Here is a 17,110-nt window from a genome sequence, read left to right as displayed (position 1 = left end):
GGTCATCACATTTTGGGTTGTCTAGACCAAAATACTAAATTTTGCTCTACAAGGGCCTGATATCCACTTACGAGGACATACTGCCACTGTTCTATCGAAATTTAAAATGAATGACCTCTTATGTGGATCTAATTTTTCTCAAACAAAAATCAGGTAAAAGAAAAAAAAAAAAGATCAGGTAATTCTGTTTTTACATTCATCAGATCCCAATCAGCAAACAGAAATTAAAAATGCATGCCATGAAAGAGTTTGGGTCTTAGGAAGTTAAAGGAGACGAGTAAAGATGATGAGTTCTTACTTACAAGCTTACAATGTCTTGTCTTGTCTTACACATCTTCAGGAAGAACAATGGCAATTTGATATATTTTGTGAAAACAACAAAAGAAAATTTGAAAAAGAAAAATGCACTCCTATAGAGTGTGAAAAAGAAGGGTTTTTCAAGATCCAATTGATCTCAGGTCAGCAGGCAGCTTGCTCCAAAGAACAGGACCTACAGCTAATCCTGCAGTGTCAGATTTTAGTGTAAGTAGTTAAAAAAGTGTTTGCACATTTGGAACTGATTGTAGAAATATTTAAGATATTGCTGATGATCTGAGAGGTGTCGGTCATCTGTTTCGTCCACAGTTGACAAGAATCACTTCTCATCCCAGAGTTTTAGTCAGATTTCACTCAAAGTTGTACACCGTGACCACTTAATGGGTCTTCATCTGAACTGTGCTCAAGGTCAAAGTAAAATTCTTTGTTTTATGGGCTTTTTTGATCATTACTTTAAAACAAAGGCTTCTCAATTGCAGCTGTGCACTGTGTTAAGAACCACTTACTACATGCTTGTATTATACAATTAACTTTATTTATAACAAATTTTCATTAACACAGTTATAAAGTGTCTGTTGAAAGATTTAAAAACGTGTGTAAGGTATACAGAGACAACTGAAATCATCAAAGTCTTTTTTAAGCACAGTAGATAAATATGATAGATTTCTTTTGCATCTTTCATTGATCATTTCATCACTCACAGTGTAACGTTAGGACAAACCAATGTTGTAAAGTGTACTTGATAAACACACTGGAGCATGTAGTTGCTCTGACCGATGAGCATATTCCTGCTGATAATTGAGCTGATCCATTTATTTTATGTAAACCCAAATCAAATACACAATGCTAAGAAGATTATAGTTAAAATTCATTCATGTTCATTTATTCAGTCATTCATTCAAAAAGGATTTCTGCACGTTAAATTTAGCTTTAAAAAACATAAAATGCGTGGACTCCAACTCTAGAGCCTGTGCAACACACCACTCAGATAAAGCTCGAATAAGCTTCATTTTACATATTAACAGAGGGACTAGCAGAGCTCCTGTACTGCACTGGAGGATGGAGTTATGTTTTAGACACCTTATATTTGTCAGTCATGACATCACGTTTGTTCATTTGCATATTTCAAATGATCAGAATAATTCTCATTTCCTACTTTATTATAATTTAAAATTGGGATATTTAAATTTAGCACTCTCAGCCTGTCACTTTTATGGGTGGGAGTGTCAACTTTATCTTTCGAGCTAAATGAAAAGCGATCTTCTTCTCGTAGTAGGCGCACTCATTGACAAAGAAAGGGTAGAGGTCCTCGCCATCATACTTCACTGTCTCCCCGGAAAATGACATGAATATCGGATTGCCCCGCTGCAGAAGCTTGAAGTCATTATCCTGGAGAAAGACATGCAAATACGACATTTACTGCTTGACAGTCTTTGAATTCATGAATGTAAATGTTCAGATGAAACCAGGTTAGGAAGGCTTGTTTAAGGCCAAACCTTTAGACAACCTCTCAAGGATACTTGAGGGTGTGAGGGATTCTGCCAAAGGACTCAGTATTTATTTTGTGGACACTGGACATGTCTAATGGGCAGGAGACCCGAGGATAAGGATAAGCTAGACGGATAGACTGGAGAGGTTTTAAGTCTCTCAGCTAGCTTGGAAGCACCTAGGTGCTTCTAAAACTGCTGCAACTGTGACCTAGACTCAGATAATGAAAAGTGTGAAAGCTTAGACTATAAAACGTGCACCGATCTTGTACTGTACCTGTAACTGGGAGTGTATGGCAGCAGTGATTTCCCCAGTAACTGGATTCCTCGGGTAATCTATGCTTTTCACCAAGGTGTATGCTTCCACTTCACCCCCTTCAAATGTGCTTCCTGATGAGGATAAAAGTTGCAGAGTTAATGGAGTCATTTCACAAAGAGCTATGGTTTGATTTTGCCACTGTAGGTCCACCTGATGTTGTTGTTTGCCATTGCATAATTGTTCACGGTTAACCCCACTGTCTGATTTACTGATTTGTGATGACTTAAAGCTTCTCCAGTGAAGCTACCCCTCTGAAAATGAGGGAACTGTGTTGAAAAACGACTGTAATACCTCAAAAGTTAATGCAATGCTTTTGATAAACTTCTTCAATAAAAGTAAAAAGTCTGCACTTTATTCATGTGATGACTGTTTGAACCAACTGTTGTAGCATACAGCAGCAAAATGACAAAAAACATGTGCCATTAACCAAATATTTATATATAGCAAATTGCAGAGGCCACTTTAGGCCCTGCTCCCATTGAAACATCAGGTGAGGTGAAGCTCCAGCCACAGGATGTATTCTATAATTAATTGGTTAATTACACAGTACATTACACATGTGGGGAAGCATATGCATCCGATATGTTTCACCTTGTTATTTTGTTTGTTTGTGTAATGGGAAACATTCTTGTTTATTCTCATATTTAGATTTGTGACCTGGTGTAGCCTGCTCAACTATGTTATCTGCTGACTATATGAATCTCTGTGTGATACGTGATAGCTCTCCTGCATGCAGCAATTAAAAGCTTGGCCACAGCTGAAGATATTGCCATGGCAATTGTAAAAAAATGCAGCTAACTGAACAACTGCAGACTACAAAATTATTTAAATAAATATTTCAACCAAAGCTTATAAGAAGGGGCATTTTAAAAGCGGTAGCATCTTACCAGAATTAAATTCCTGAAGCCAACTGAATATATGATCCACTGCCTCTTTCACCATGTTATGGATATCTGCTCTGACCACACCATTGGGCTGTGGGCCGGCCTCTATTGCTGCAAAGAACAAGGGGAACAATCATCTAAATATTTAATAAGCTCAGCTTTGCAAAAGATGCACACAGACACACTTACCAAAGCCATGCTTGCCGACCGATTCTAAAGAATAAGCCTCAGCGATCGGTATGTCCAGCTGGATTGCTCTAACTTCCACAGAAGCCATTTTACTCTGAAAATCAAATATGTTTACTGTCGACTGCACACTGTGCTTAGGTACGATAGGCTGAGCTTTAAAATAAACTACATGTTTATCCCGGATTTTGATTATAGCTTTATAACCTGATTTTATTGAGTTAAGAACATAATTGCATGAGTGATGTACAAGCAACACAGACATACTTTTAATTTTTTTGATTGGAAAATACTACTACCCAGTAGAAACATTAAAACAAAGACTAAGAAAAATTCCTCAGACAGTTTAGTTAAAATTGGTGCTTGAAGACAACACATTATACAGCTTAATGGGGTTAACTTTGGTGTTTGGGAGGATTACTGACAGGATTGTATTTGTATCTGTTATTGTCTGTGCTATTAATGACATGATAACACATGGCAACAATACACATTTAGGCACGTAGAGATGTCAAGTTCAAATTGAGCATCAGAATAGGGTAATGACTTTGAATATATTATGGTTGTTGGCGCCAGACAGGCTTATCTGAATATTTCAGAAACTGCTGATCTAGTGAGAATTTCTCATACAGTCATCTCTAAGGTTTACAGAGAATGGCCTGAATGAGAGAAAATATCCAGTGAGCAGCATTTTACTGGATGGAAATGTCTTGTTGATGCTAGAGGTCAGCAGAGAATAACCAGACTTCTTCAATTTGACAAGATGGCTACAGTTACCCAAATAACTATGTGTTACAACCAAGGTATGCAGAACAGCATCTCTGCAGTGTGGTCTTCTGCTGCCATCAGCTAAGACTGGAAAACTGCGGCTACAATTCATATGGGTTTACCAAAATTGCACAACAGAAGATTTAAAAAAATGTTGTCTGGTCTGATGAGTCTTGATTTCTGATGCAACATATTGATAGTAGGGTCAGACTTTGGTTCAAACAACATAAAGGCATGGATCCACCTTGCCTTGTGCATTCTTGCTTTTGAAAACAGCTGCTGCTATCTCACCATACCATCACTGCGAAGATTAACCTGACTTTTAGCAAAATTTAAGTTATTTGAACTTGAAGATATGAGACCTCTAGTAGTTCACAGTTTATGCATATTTTCTTTATCAGAAACATTATAGGTGCAAATTCCAAGTGCATGACTCGAAATATCTGTTTGTAGTACTCTTGTACCTGTAGGTACTTGAGAATGTGCAGGGTGAACCAGTCTATGGAGTAAAAGATGAAGCAGAGGCCCATGTTGGAAGTGGTGTTGTGGATGTCTATGATCAGGTCCATGGCCTCTTTGCTTCCTTTGGGCCCAATTTGAGCGTTCAGCTCCTGAGCTCGCCTCAGTTCATAGGGTGATGAATCTGTTACAGGGGAACTAGAATCGGGAAAATAAAACAAAGACGTCTCTCACACATGGCAGATTTGAAAAGTTTTACTTTGCTCTCACAGTGTAGCGCAGTTAGCCAAAACCTTTAAAACTTCATTACCTACATAAAGCTTTGGCATCAGTTTCGTTTTTGAACTTACTTTAGCAAGGCTTCTGTGAAACAGCGGTTAAGGTCGGTTTCTACGTATCTCCTGCAAATCTCCACAGCCCGTGGGTTTGTCAGGACAGTGGAGACAGAAACAGATCCAATTTTATCTATCTTCTCTTTCTGCAAATGTCTCACCATGTAAACCCCTGTCATCTCATTTCCATGAGTGCCACCACAAACGGCAACCCTGGACAGCGGTGGGAAAGACACAGACTCCATCTGTTTCCACGAGAAAAAAAAGAGGGTGCTAGGTTAATGTTGGATTCTCTTTTTCTGTTGTATAAACAAACAAACAAACCAAAAAAAAGTACCGATGATGTCCTGGCAGTCATTCATTGACTAAAGGGAGTGTAACCTTTGAGCTTTTTTAGGTGCAGCTTAAGGAAAGCTAGAACAGAATCAAGGTGTTCCTAGTGGAACAAATGATGAATTCAGGTTCACCTCCAACAAAAAAATAAATAAATAACAGCAGAAATATACATGTAAAGATTGAAACTCAAACACACACACACACACACACCATCTCAATGCTGCAGTGTCATTATACTCATTATACTCCAGGTTTTGGATCACAGATATGATCCCAGCTGAAGAACTGGATCTGCTATTTACAATGTAAGTGATGGCAGAAATATAAATAGGAGCACACTGTGCTGTCATACAATCATATTACAATGTGACTGTAAGCACTAGTAAGTGCATAGTTACATCTACTACAACAGCAGCAGCAGTAAATGAGAAAAATAAAGTAGTAAAATCTGAGAAACTGGTTTTTAAGACTTTGGCAGCTTGCCTCTGTCAATACAGCCAATAAAATAAGCATAAAACTACATTAAATTGACTCCACGTCTTACCTTTCACGTCAAAATTCAACCTTGTTTAGCATTCACTGGATTCATCAACCTTTGAACCCAGAGGGGAAGTTGTGTCGGGGCAGAAGTGTGCTATTTCATAACCTAAAAAAAAACACTTTTCAGCCCACAGCAGCTGCTTAGCTATTCACAATTCACACAGTACAAACCAACCCACATGCAAGTACAGACTGCTTCGATTGACTGCGCCCGCCTTCAAGCTTCCTTATGTTTGTACCTTCTTACAGCTGCCCTCCTCTATCTGTTTCTTCAGCTCAAATTTCATTTTTGTGATGTAACAGGAAGTCACTCGGTTGTTTTCTGCTAAACCAGCAGGAGCCGCTCTCATTGCTCTTTGGCCTGTGGTGCAACTTTGAGGTGCTGCAACAACAACAACAACAAGTAAATGGCACATAAGATGTTTCACTTCAGAGGAACCCAAACCTCGGCAGATGCTTTATTGCAGCTGTATCAAAACACTCCAAGCATTTCCACCACCACTGCTAACTATAAATAAATATATATATCTGATAATTTATTAGTAAACAAACAGTAAAAGCATGGGTGCTTTTGGGAAAAAGTCTGCTTAATTTTTTAGTTTATTGCCTAAAGAAAGGTGAAGCAGTCTAAAGTGATATAGGTAGGATTTAATTACAGTAGTTTTCTAGCAGCAGCAGTTCTTGGACATCTATTTCATCAATATCATACGAATCATTCAAATGAATGAATCTAGTTGATGAATCTGTAGTCTAAAAATGTTAATTACCTCACAACTTTGCAATCTTTCTTCTCCATACCACCATACGTTTTCTCACACCCTGCAACTCTCGAAAGAAGACCTAAGCTCCATTTAGACATGTAATCCTCTTTGATCCGTCGCTTGATGATAAGCTGCTTCCTCTCACTCGTTCACTCTGTCGCTCTCTCTTTCTCGTTCTCCGCCTCTGTCTGTCAGTTCAATTCAATTCACTTGATTTTATCTTTTGCTTTTACCCCGCAGGCTTTGCTGGCTAATGGTGCTCTGATTTCCTGTATTTCTTCCTTTTTTCCTTGTTTTTATGTTGTTGGTTGTTTTTGGTTGTGTGAATGTGTGCTTTCTTTTTTAATTTTTATATCTATTTGTCAGGAAGTAGCTCACAAAGTGGCTCCATTGAATAGTGGTTTACTCATTTTTCTAATATTGTGGCTCAAGAGTTGAGAGTTCGCCTTGTAATCGGAAGGTTGACGGTTCGAGCCCCGGCTTGGACAGTCTCGGTCGTTGTGTCCTTGGGCAAGACGCTTCACCCGTTGCCTACTGGTGGTGGTCAGAGGGCCCGGTGTCCGGCAGCCTCGCCTCTGTCAGTGCGCCCCAGGGTGGCTGTGGCTACAATGTAGCTTGCCATCACCAGTGTGTGAATGGGTGGATGACTGGATGTGAAGCGCTTTGGGGTCCTTAGGGACTAGAAAAGCGCTATACAAATACTGTACATATATGTATACAAATACATTTAATAAGTGAAAGATCCCTGGTTTGATTCCAGGAGCAGACACAAGTCTCTTTGGGTCAGGAAGGGCATCTGGAAAACAAATAAATAAATAAATAAAATATGCAGAACTACCTGTCTTGTTGATAAGAAAACAGCTGAAAGAAGATCTATATGTCTGAATTAGACACACCATATTAAGGTATGTTCTGTGGTAAAACTGTGCATCTGTGTATACTGTGAAATCTGGCAAACACAACCTGTACTTTGGTGTCTGCAACTGTCCCATCACATGACATTTTGTGGAGACGCAAACTAAAACTAAAGCTGGAGAGTCACCCTACATGTAGATGAGCAAATGCAAGTCAATATGGGAGTGATCTAAACATGGCTGGAAGTGTTGCCAGAAGTACAAAATGTATATTTAAATCAGCTAAGTGAATAAATAGTAATGTTGCTCTTGTTGCTACCAATGAGGCCTTGCCCTTTAGGACCCTGTGTATGGTGCAGGTCCTTTGAGCTCTAGCCTCTGTGAAGTGCATGCTGACAATGCTTCAACAATAATAAACCAGGCATTGTGTAGATATGCATAGATATTAAAGCAAAAGCTTTTCAAATGTTGTACAGTGTGTTTGCTGTTTTAAAGTAAAGGAGATATAGGCCAAATTCATGCTGTGTCAGTGTCTCTGAAAAAGGAGACACTTCAGATTTGGTCCAAAGGGCAAAAGTTAATCTCTGATGAACGAGGTCAGAATAAAAATTAACAATATTACTTTCCAAGAACACTAAAAGTTTTTTCTCTTAACTTAAAGTAAATAATTAAACTCTCTTCTAAACTAGGGTATTTTCAACAACAAACATGGGTAACATTGTTCACAGTGACAAAAAACTAGGCTGGAATAGTGTGGTTTGGAAAAAAATGCACATGTGCTGCCCGACTCATTGTTAGCTATATTAGCATAAAGTTAAAAAACAAAACAAAAAACAAACACGAACGACTGAGCAATATTCATCCATTAATTAACAGAGTCAAACACAGATCTTGGGTTCACCCTCTCACACAGCATTACCATACTCAGTCACCTTTGTAGTTACCTAACTTATATAACAGATGTTTTAAATCTTTTTTAACATACTGCGGTGCTAAATGAGGCCTGTACGTTGGCCTGTCAGTAGTTTACACGCGCTACGTTGCTGAATCTTTCAGTTACTAGTTTCGCGCTTCTGACGTGGCAAGGGTGGAGTACACTGAGGCCTAACAAAAGGACCAGACCAGATCAATATGTGTGACAGCCAGTGGCGTGTCTAGAAAATTTTTGTTGGGGGGGCCAGGTAGGGGCACAGATTTGGAGAAGGGTGGCAGATTTAATTGGCAGATAATGTTTAAAAAAAAATTCTACCAACCCTTAACCATAATTCAATAATCCTATAAACCTAATAACCAAATGCACTTTTAACTCTTATTAGAATGAGATTTTAACCACTACGGTGCAAAGTTTTTAGATACTGCGTTGATAAAGTACAAGAGATACAATCAGTGCTTTGTCAGTGTTTACTCAGCATTCAAGAACATCAATATTTGCATAGTATTTTTACTGACATATAGTGCACATATGTTTTGGGCAAAAACATTTTTGAAAATTAAAATACGAACATTTGTAACAAACAATTGACAAATTAGCCAATGCCAATGCAAAACTTTATCTGCCTGTTAAAAAAAGAAGATAATCTTCTCACAAACTGGTGTTTGATTTTGAAACAGGAAAAAAGTGGGGAAACAACTGAAAAGACTAACATTTGAATAAAACCTGAAAGCAAGTAAATACTTTCTATGCTGCCTTATCGTAAACTTTGGTAATATTGATAAAGAACAACACTGGCTGATGATAAAATACAGTCAGCTGGCATGGTGACACTGCCAGTATTAACCTGCAGGGCTGGACTGGGACAAAAAAATTGGGCATTTTTACTACAGACCGACCCACCAGGTAGTAAAGCCATAAAGACTTTGACTGAAAACAAACCCTGTTGTGACAGTGATGTACAGTCTTGTTGGTATATGTATGATTTCTATACATTTTACGTCAGATAAAAACTTTGGTTGTAAGATTTAGATAATTATTTAATAAGAACTAGGTATTTTAAATGAGAATAAGAAAGAAAAGTATTTCTTTGTGCCCACCTTTCCCTGTTAATGCCCTACCTGGCCCCCTGGCAAAACTTTGCTAGACCCGCCCCTGCACAGTTACCAGCTGTCTGCTACATAAAAAAGGATCCTGGTGTTATTTGTCTCTCAGAAACAGTTCATAACTTCCCTTCAACTCATTCATGTCACCTAAAAGGTAAACCTGTTTCTCCATCACCTGTTCAGCTCTGATGGTTCAGTAAGGACATCTCCTGGTTTCATCTTCATGTTTCCCTCTCACCACATATCTAAACAGACATCATGACCAGCAGCTTTACAGCTGTGGCTCCAGCAAACATCAGCTGATACTAGAAATTAATATTAAATACATTCTAACAACAGCTGATCAAGCTTAAACGTGCTGCTGTTGTTTAGCGCAACATCTGCTGGTTTCCTCTTTCTGGCGCAAAGTGGGCGATAAACAAGAGAGAAAAGCCGATCAGCTGATCATTGATCAGTTTCATGATTGAAGTAGCAACAGGAGAGGGAGGGGGAGAGAATGAGAGAAGAGGCAGCTGTGCAGCATAAAGACAGAATAAATCCAGCTTTGTGTCTTTTTTCCATTCTAGCTAAAGTTCGGGACAAACTGCGTCTCTTCTCAGCTCAATACGAAACGCGTAATATTTTCTCTGAATGAGGGACCATTCCATTTTTTTAAGGAGCCGTTGGCAACTCTACTAACCTTATGAATAAAATAAAGTTCACTATCAGTAACATCATAGCACCCACCCAGCTGTATAAAAACTCCGTCAAACTGGCTAGAACGCAGTATGAGTTATTGCAACTGACAGTAAAAAGTCAGCAACATGAAAATAAACTCCACCTAAACTTGGTTTATATCTGACCCAGATAGACTGCAGGTCATAACTTCTTACCTGAAGTTCAGTTCACCTGACACTCGGACTGGTGGCTGCTTCGGGTCTCTCCTCCTGCCTCCCCTTCCCTCATCCACCTGTTGCCTCTGTGGAAGCCCCGTCATAGTCACCACCAAACAACGGAGTTATTTCTACACATCGACCTGCATCTGGCCAATCCACCACCTCTCATTGTTCATGCCATTACAAAAAAAATAAAAAATAAGTCACTGGGGATATGCCCGGTATGCCCGATGGCCAGTCCAGCTATGTTAACCTGCAACCAAATCTGCAGCTTGTAACAGCCACTATGGTGTGGTGTCCCTTTAAGACACCCAAGTCGAGGGTTGATGGTGTCATCAGTTTGTGCCACTGCTCTCTCTCTCTGTGATTGTGGGGACACGTGCCTTCACGCTCGTGCTTAACGAGAGAGGGACTTATGTTTTCTTTTCCAGACCCTTTTTTTTGTTTTGTTTGCAGCGCTTGGGTTGTATGAACGCTGGGCATTTTTGTTGTTGAGCCGCAGCCGTTCAGCCGGGCTTTTATACGGTTGCTGAAGAGTGCGTATTAAAGAACCACCGTGGATTACTGATACCAGCGTGGGTGTGTATTCTTCCGCCTAGCCAGCTAGGCGTTTTCCGCCTCTTCTCAACCACACAACACAACCCAACGTTACAAGCTCCATACAGCAATGTTACGACTTAGATTATATCTTATAACGCATAACTCTTATGTTAGCTGCCCTCAGTAGCCTACTGTCTGAAATATTCAACGGCTGCAATAATTCTTTAAGTGTTATTTTTTTCCTTGGTATTCTAATTTCACCGAAGTTTACTAAACTCAACAAACTTGATATTACTTACCGGGACATTTATTCTGTCCTCATTTTCTTTCACCGAAAAATTGTTTCCTGCAGTGCCATCTTTCGCGCTTGGCTCTCCTACCTTTGCTAACGTGATGCGCATAGCGCAGAAGCGATGCTGCATTCACTTACACTCGGATATCTGAGCGTCACCGTGAAAACATAATCGGACATTTGATATTTGATTGAATTTTATTGTTTTGCCTTTGGGGTGGCACCTGGGGTGGCCAGTCTGGTTTGGGGGGTGGCCTGTGCCCCCCCCAGGCCACCCCGCTGGACACGCCATTGTTACCGGGGCACGATCACCGGGGACCCGTTTTTCCAGCACACACGCTCGATACCACGTGACAACAAATACGTCATTTCCTGTTGACTAAAAAAAAAAAAAAAAAAGCACCCTCTCACGGTCCTAGGGACCAAAAAATTGTCCCGCCCGATCAGCGGGCGAAGCCGCTGCTGCACGCCGGAAATGAGGCTTCATTTCCCGCAGGTCTATCTAAGCAGCCCGCTGTTTTCCAGCCCGGGGTCAAATGTGGAGCAGGGGCGCCACCCGGTGGACAAATAAAAAAATTACAACTCTAAGGCCCGTCCTGCAAAATGAAAATGAACGCTAAACATCAACGATCCCTTTGACCGTAATTAATTTGCAGTGAAAAATAGCGTTTATAATGGGTTTCAATGGGGCACAAATCGACCACTAAGCACAATAGTGTAAGTTTGTCTGTAGCTTAGCCACTGAAGCTAATTGAAGGAAGTCAGACTTGAATTTTGAAATAAAATCATATCAAACTTTTTTTTTGGAGAATTTGGCTATAGTCCATTCAACACTGTGCAAATGGCATGTAATCAAAATTTGAAAATAGCCACAAATCGACCCAAGACCCTCCAGGGGTTTTAAGTACACGCAATATTTTCACTCTCACATTTTACTCTGTACTGGAAGACTTGTTCATTTTCAAGATTCATTCATCCATCCATTTTCTTCCACTTTATCCGGAGCCGGGTCGCGGGGGCAGCAGCCCAAGCAGAGAAGCCCAGACCTCTCTCTCCCCAGCCACCTCCTCCAGCTTATCCGGGGGAACACCAAGGCGTTCCCAGGCCAGCCGAGAGATATAATCTCTCCAGCGTGTCCTGGGTCTGCCCGGAAAACCTCGCCCAGGAGGTATCCAGGGGGCATCCTTGTCAGTTGCCCGAACCACCTCATCTGGCTCCTTTCGATGTGGAGGAGCAGCAGCTCTTCAAGATTCTCTCAAATAATTTTTCACCATATAAACTAAGGTTTTTTTATTTAGGCGTCATAGTTCTGAAGAGAGATATGTGTTTTTTAATAGGTGGACATTTCTGCCAGCAGGTTGGGGATTAAAAAGGTCGATCATGCTTGGCTAATTTGAGCAACTGTGCCAACTTTACAAAACTATACGTTTTTATACCACAACTCCCCGTTCAGCCTTAAATGCCAGAAGAAGAAGACTAGTCTCCCTAAATCTGACTCTGTTTATTACCGGAATCTGGAAAATACTGTAAGAAAGCTACATAAAGTATCAGCATTGAGTAACAATTTAAATTCACGTCCTCAGCAACAGCATTTAACAGTATTTCCATGTACTTCTTACCTTTGCAATTAACTGCAGGTTAAACGGCCCGGTGACTTGCAGCCACGATTAGGCTCATTGAGAGCAGGCATGTGCATGCAGACAGTGTTTGTTTTTACATCTGGTGGGTAACGTCCCTCCCTATATTTTTGGAACAGTACCTCTGAAGCTTGATTTAGATTTCTGCAGGAAATTTACGTTCTAACTTCAGATGTAACACCTCTTAACACTAAACCGGTCCATCATGCTGTTGTTTCCAGTTACAGCGTATATTTCCTGCTGAAGCATATTTCAGGCATAAGACAGAAACATTACAAAAATATACACCTGCAGGCCACTCTATTGTCTTTATTTGACTAAATGCACTAAATTGCTGCCACAAGCTTTTGAACACATGTACCTAATAAAGTGGCTGGTGAGTGTCCTCAGTCCCAGCTCGGATACAGATGTGTCGGTGTGTCTTTGTTCCCTGCAGTAGTGCCCTCTCCAGCTCAGTCATCATCCACATACCCCAGGACACTGTCCGAGCCAAAGAGATCATCGCCTACGTCAACACGCTGAAGACTCAGGTCAGCTATTACGCAGAGAGGCTGTCTCAAGCTGCCAAAGACCAATCGGCCAGCGGACTGGAGTGGACGCTCGCCAGTCTGGTTGACAAGGTACTAAAAGTGTTTGACGTTACGTGGGGACGCTTCATATTTCATTCATACCCTCTTCCTTTCAGACCCGTCAGCTGGTGGCAGTGTGCGGCTGCAAGCTGCTAGCTTCAGCTATTTAGGCCCTGAACGCAGTACGAGTACATCGCAACCAAAGCTTCTCCTTCCGCTGAGTCTGAACAAGTAGTGCTCCGCAATGACCAGGATACGCTGAGAGCAAAGTACAGCGATCACAACAGCCAGTCGTCACTGCACGTGGACTGGCACGAAGAGGAGTGGGTGAGTTGATCAGCAGTTATTGGCTGTTTTCTGATTCCAGATTTTTTATTTCTTTAGCATGACAACAGACAAGCTTAGTTTCTTGGCACACATTGTGGATACAGCTTGATATCTTAACTACACTCTGAACTCTGTTTTTCTTTTCTTGTTGCTTCTTCTTCTTCTTGAGTCATCCCTCTCATGTTGATTTCCAGCTCAGGTCACTCCTTACTTTTAAGAAGTTGGAGGATTCGTGAGCAGATTTTTCCTTCACCATATCAGCCGACTTTATTCTATGAGAAAATACTCTTAAATGACTCGTCTTTAAAAAGTGTTCAGTGTTTTATGTCTGGTCTGTGTGTCATCTTTGTCTTTACAATGTTGCAGCAATACTTTAGTAATGATATGATATGATATGATATGATATGATATGATATACCTTTATTAGTCCCACAAGGGGAAATTTAAATGTTGGTTTAGTGTAAGCTCAGCTTTTTAACTAATGTAAGAAGTGTTATGACTGACTCGTTTTTAATACCTAAATCTGGCCTCAGTGCACAAACCTAAATGAATCGGTACATATGAAAGCGCCCAAGTCACGAGCTGTGTTCAAGGACATGGATAAAACAAAAAGGTTCAAATTTGTGCCCAAAAACCCCACAAATCAGTGTCACTGTTTTAAAATCTGCTGCGAGACCGCTCTAAATGTCAGCTTTTTCTTTACGTAAAGACTGGGGTCTGTAACATATCAGCTCGTTTCTTATTTATTAAAGAACATGCCTGACACCAGGCTTTTGAGTTAACGGCTCCATTCGATCTCTGCAAGTATTTTTAAGTATTTTTAGGTTCTTTCCAGCAGGATTTGTGGCTAGTTCTGGAGCTTGACCCTAAAAGATTTCAGTGTGTCGGTGCTTCTGCTTTCCCTGTTGTCCTTCTCTTCCGTCTTTATTTCTGTTTCTGTCAAATTTAAAAACAACTGCACTCTGAAATACACACTCTTTGCAAGATGTTGTCTAAACTAGTGGTTGGAAGGCATAATTGTGTTTGGTCTCTGATGGTTTATTTACACTTTTTGCAGGCCACGCCCACAGACTACAGCGCCATGATGAGCAACAAAGCCAAGAAGTCTATTGACTTCCTTCTGATGCAGGACACCGCCCCGACGATAGCCACGGACGTGTCACTGCAGTACCGCCTCGACATCGTCTTCTGCCAAACGGTCACCTACACATATTTTAATTATTGTATGTCTGAGCTGATGCGTTTATCCTGGAGTGACTCAGAGTGAAGGAGAAGGCCAAGAAGAAGTGTAAATATCATAGAAGCAAGGAGTTCAGAGCTCTACGACTTAGTGTCTTTATGGTATTTATGTGTGTAATGGAGACCAGGGGTTCCATTACCCTTACTTGTATTTTTATTAATTGACTGACTGATTTGTATTTAAAAACCGTAATGAAGAAAAACACACACTGGTTGATTGTGATTCTTTATTAGGCTTTTTGGGTTGTTATTTAAGTGACTCGTTAAAGGTGAAGAGACAGGGGGACTGGCCATCCTACCTGTGTCAGGAAAAGAACCTGTGTTAGAGCTGTTCACATTTAATCATTTGTCTGTAACCTAAATTAGTTGTATATGTAAAAAGAGAAGTGTTAACAGTACTCACTTTGTAAAGAGTAAAAGCAGCTCAATCACCTGCTTATGAGCTCCTGGAGAAAACCAATGTGCCAGGCTAGGGGAGTGTGTGTTGGAGTGATTTTGTTAAAAGTTGTCATTATTGTGCTTGGACCTTGTCTTGAACTGTATGTTCAGATATTTTCTGTTCCTCCCCCACATGTAGGATGTTGGGGATGTTACTAGCTATAGTTTTCAACTGCAGGCACAATCTATATAAGATTCTGGTTTCCTTATTTGGTAAGGAATGTTCACTTCCTGCCCTTTATGGGCTCACCATGTAAATGGTGGACTGTTAGAGAGGTTAAGCCATATACGAGGTTGAGGGGAGATGACCCTTTTATGACTAGAGATGCGGTTAAAACGTTTGTAAGCAGGAAGTCACGTATACAGACACACATACACTCTCTCTCACTCTCACACACACACACACACACACACACACAGTGCCTTAGCTTTTACCACACAACATATGGGGTTTACAATGGGCGGTTGTGTAACTGTTTTCATTCAATAAAAGGCTGCGAGTGGAGGCTGGAGTTGGAGTTGTCTGAGTTTGGGTGTAGAGCTTGCAACTCTGAGAATCCGACCAGGCTTCCCCTGCACAAGTAAAAACCAATCGAACTCTGATTGTCTTACTTTGTTCTGAGTCAGCGAGGGCTGAAACCTAACTGTGGTTAAGGTGTTTTAATGCAGCGGTCCCCAACCGCCGGGCCACGGACCGTCGTTTGGTCGAGAGATGAGGCTCGGGTGTGAAATGTATGGTTTTCAGAGTTTTTATCGTTTTTTATCGTTATTTTGTTATCGTTTTTATCGTTAACTCTGTTTTCCTGGGTCTTTCACGTGTGTTATGAATAAATCTTCTTTTTTTCCGGTACCGGTACTAGTTTTATTTTGTTGTATTTATCTGTGACACCTTAAAGGCTGGTCCGTGAAAATATTGTCGGGCATAAACCGGTCCGTGGCGCAAAAAAGGTTGGGGACCGCTGTTTTAATGTATATAGAAGAGACTGAAGTTTATATGTTATGGAGTTATTTATAGGACTTGTTACAAATCTTCATATGTCTATGATGTTGGTTATATTGTAGTGGTTTTCTTATGGGGAGGGTTTTGTTTCCCTTTGGTTTGCTGACCCCCAGACTTGGTCTATTCCAGATGCTCACCTGAATCAGGTAGAGTATAACAGGAAGCCATTTGCTTTTCAGAAGGGTTGGATTCTTTGCTGTATCACCATGTGTTCTCATTAATAAAGTACATTTTACTCCAGTCTCGTGCTATTTTAGTGGAAGTGACCCATGACCGTCGGCCAAAACTGACAATATGACTATTAAAAGTCTGAGTAATACTGTAATTTTCTGCTGCTCATTCCTGTGCAATATCCCATCTGACCTCCCGTCATATTTCTTTTCAAGATTTTCTTATTTAATCACTAGTGTACATATATTTATAGATACATATATATATATATTTTTAGTCATCTTTTCTCTTTTACCACGTCTTTCTAATATTTTGCTCTTTACTATTTTTCTATTTTTTATTTTATTTTATTATATTTTATTATATTTTCTTCTACTGTACCATGCTGCTGAGTGACTGCTGCTCGTCAAACACATTTCATTGCAATGTTGACCCTGTGCTAACTTGCATATGACAAATAAAACTGAAAACAGTAAAGGCAAAGGGAACACATCAAGTAAGGATTTCACACTCCCACTCACAACGGCACTTTCAAAGCATAAAGCCAAATATTTCAAAATTTCATTTTGAGGCATTTTAAAAATGAATGTGTTTGAGTTTCATTGCTCCAAAGTAATGTTTTCATATAAGCAAGATAACCAGTTTGCAACCATGTAAGTACAGTCCTCTATTGTGAACAGACGTGTTGGCAATCTGTCTGCGTTTATAAATTAGACAACAGTTATTTGCAGATCTTCATCAATC

At 40.3% G+C, this 17,110-nt stretch overlaps 2 protein-coding genes across 8 annotated transcripts; one reads left to right on the top strand and one right to left on the bottom strand.

Annotated features, from left to right (window-relative positions):
• Positions 1-35: 35 nt before the first annotated feature.
• Positions 36-11,246, bottom strand: LOC309708836 (N-acyl-aromatic-L-amino acid amidohydrolase (carboxylate-forming) B-like). Of its 5 annotated transcripts, XM_082537156.1 has the most exons (10): positions 10,993-11,246; positions 6,394-7,183; positions 5,866-6,008; positions 5,631-5,732; positions 4,769-4,995; positions 4,424-4,616; positions 3,195-3,288; positions 3,009-3,116; positions 2,080-2,192; positions 36-1,704 (listed from the first exon to the last, which is right to left on the bottom strand). In XM_082537156.1, exons 5-10 carry the CDS (start codon positions 4,993-4,995, stop codon positions 1,513-1,515), a joined length of 927 nt encoding a protein of 308 aa, XP_082393282.1. In that variant the 5' UTR covers positions 5,631-5,732; positions 5,866-6,008; positions 6,394-7,183; positions 10,993-11,246; the 3' UTR covers positions 36-1,512. The 5 variants fall into 5 exon arrangements, with proteins under 5 accessions (XP_082393282.1, XP_082393281.1, XP_082393283.1 ...); XM_082537155.1 differs by having other exon boundaries at positions 5,631-6,008; XM_082537157.1 differs by lacking the exon at positions 5,631-5,732 and having other exon boundaries at positions 5,806-6,008.
• On the top strand, positions 10,322-16,435 carry LOC309708849 (inositol polyphosphate-4-phosphatase type I A-like). Of its 3 annotated transcripts, none has more exons than XR_014277337.1 (3): positions 10,322-10,732; positions 13,059-13,518; positions 14,576-16,435. XR_014277337.1 is itself a non-coding variant. In XM_082537171.1 (3 exons), the coding sequence occupies exons 1-2, from the start codon at positions 13,030-13,032 to the stop codon at positions 13,359-13,361; spliced, it is 267 nt and encodes an 88-aa protein (XP_082393297.1). In that variant the 5' UTR covers positions 11,609-13,029; the 3' UTR covers positions 13,362-13,518; positions 14,576-16,435. The 3 variants fall into 3 exon arrangements, 1 of the variants encoding a protein (XP_082393297.1); XR_014277338.1 differs by lacking the exon at positions 10,322-10,732 and adding an exon at positions 11,609-12,707; XM_082537171.1 differs by lacking the exon at positions 10,322-10,732 and having other exon boundaries at positions 11,609-13,242; positions 13,308-13,518.
• The last annotated feature ends 675 nt before the right edge of the window (positions 16,436-17,110 follow it).

This window comes from Aulonocara stuartgranti (genome assembly GCF_965226115.1).
Source record: "Aulonocara stuartgranti genome assembly, chromosome: 6".
NCBI lineage: Eukaryota > Metazoa > Chordata > Actinopteri > Cichliformes > Cichlidae > Aulonocara > Aulonocara stuartgranti.
This window is presented reverse-complemented; position numbering and strand designations above follow the sequence as displayed.

Excerpts from the sequence above, each read along its gene's own strand:
- LOC309708836 (XM_082537153.1), bottom strand. The coding sequence starts at position 11,115 with ATGCAGCATCGCTTCTGCGCTATGCGCATCACGTTAGCAAAGGTAGGA. Across the intron at positions 4,617-4,768 it reads TTCACAGAAGCCTTGCTAAA|TTCCCCTGTAACAGATTCAT; the intron begins GTAAGTTCAAAA and ends TCCCGATTCTAG. Across the intron at positions 3,289-4,423 it reads ACATTCTCAAGTACCTACAG|AGTAAAATGGCTTCTGTGGA; the intron begins GTACAAGAGTAC and ends TTTGATTTTCAG.
- LOC309708849 (XM_082537171.1), top strand. The coding sequence starts at position 13,030 with ATGTGTCGGTGTGTCTTTGTTCCCTGCAGTAGTGCCCTCTCCAGCTCA. Across the intron at positions 13,243-13,307 it reads TCGCCAGTCTGGTTGACAAG|ACCCGTCAGCTGGTGGCAGT; the intron begins GTACTAAAAGTG and ends TCTTCCTTTCAG.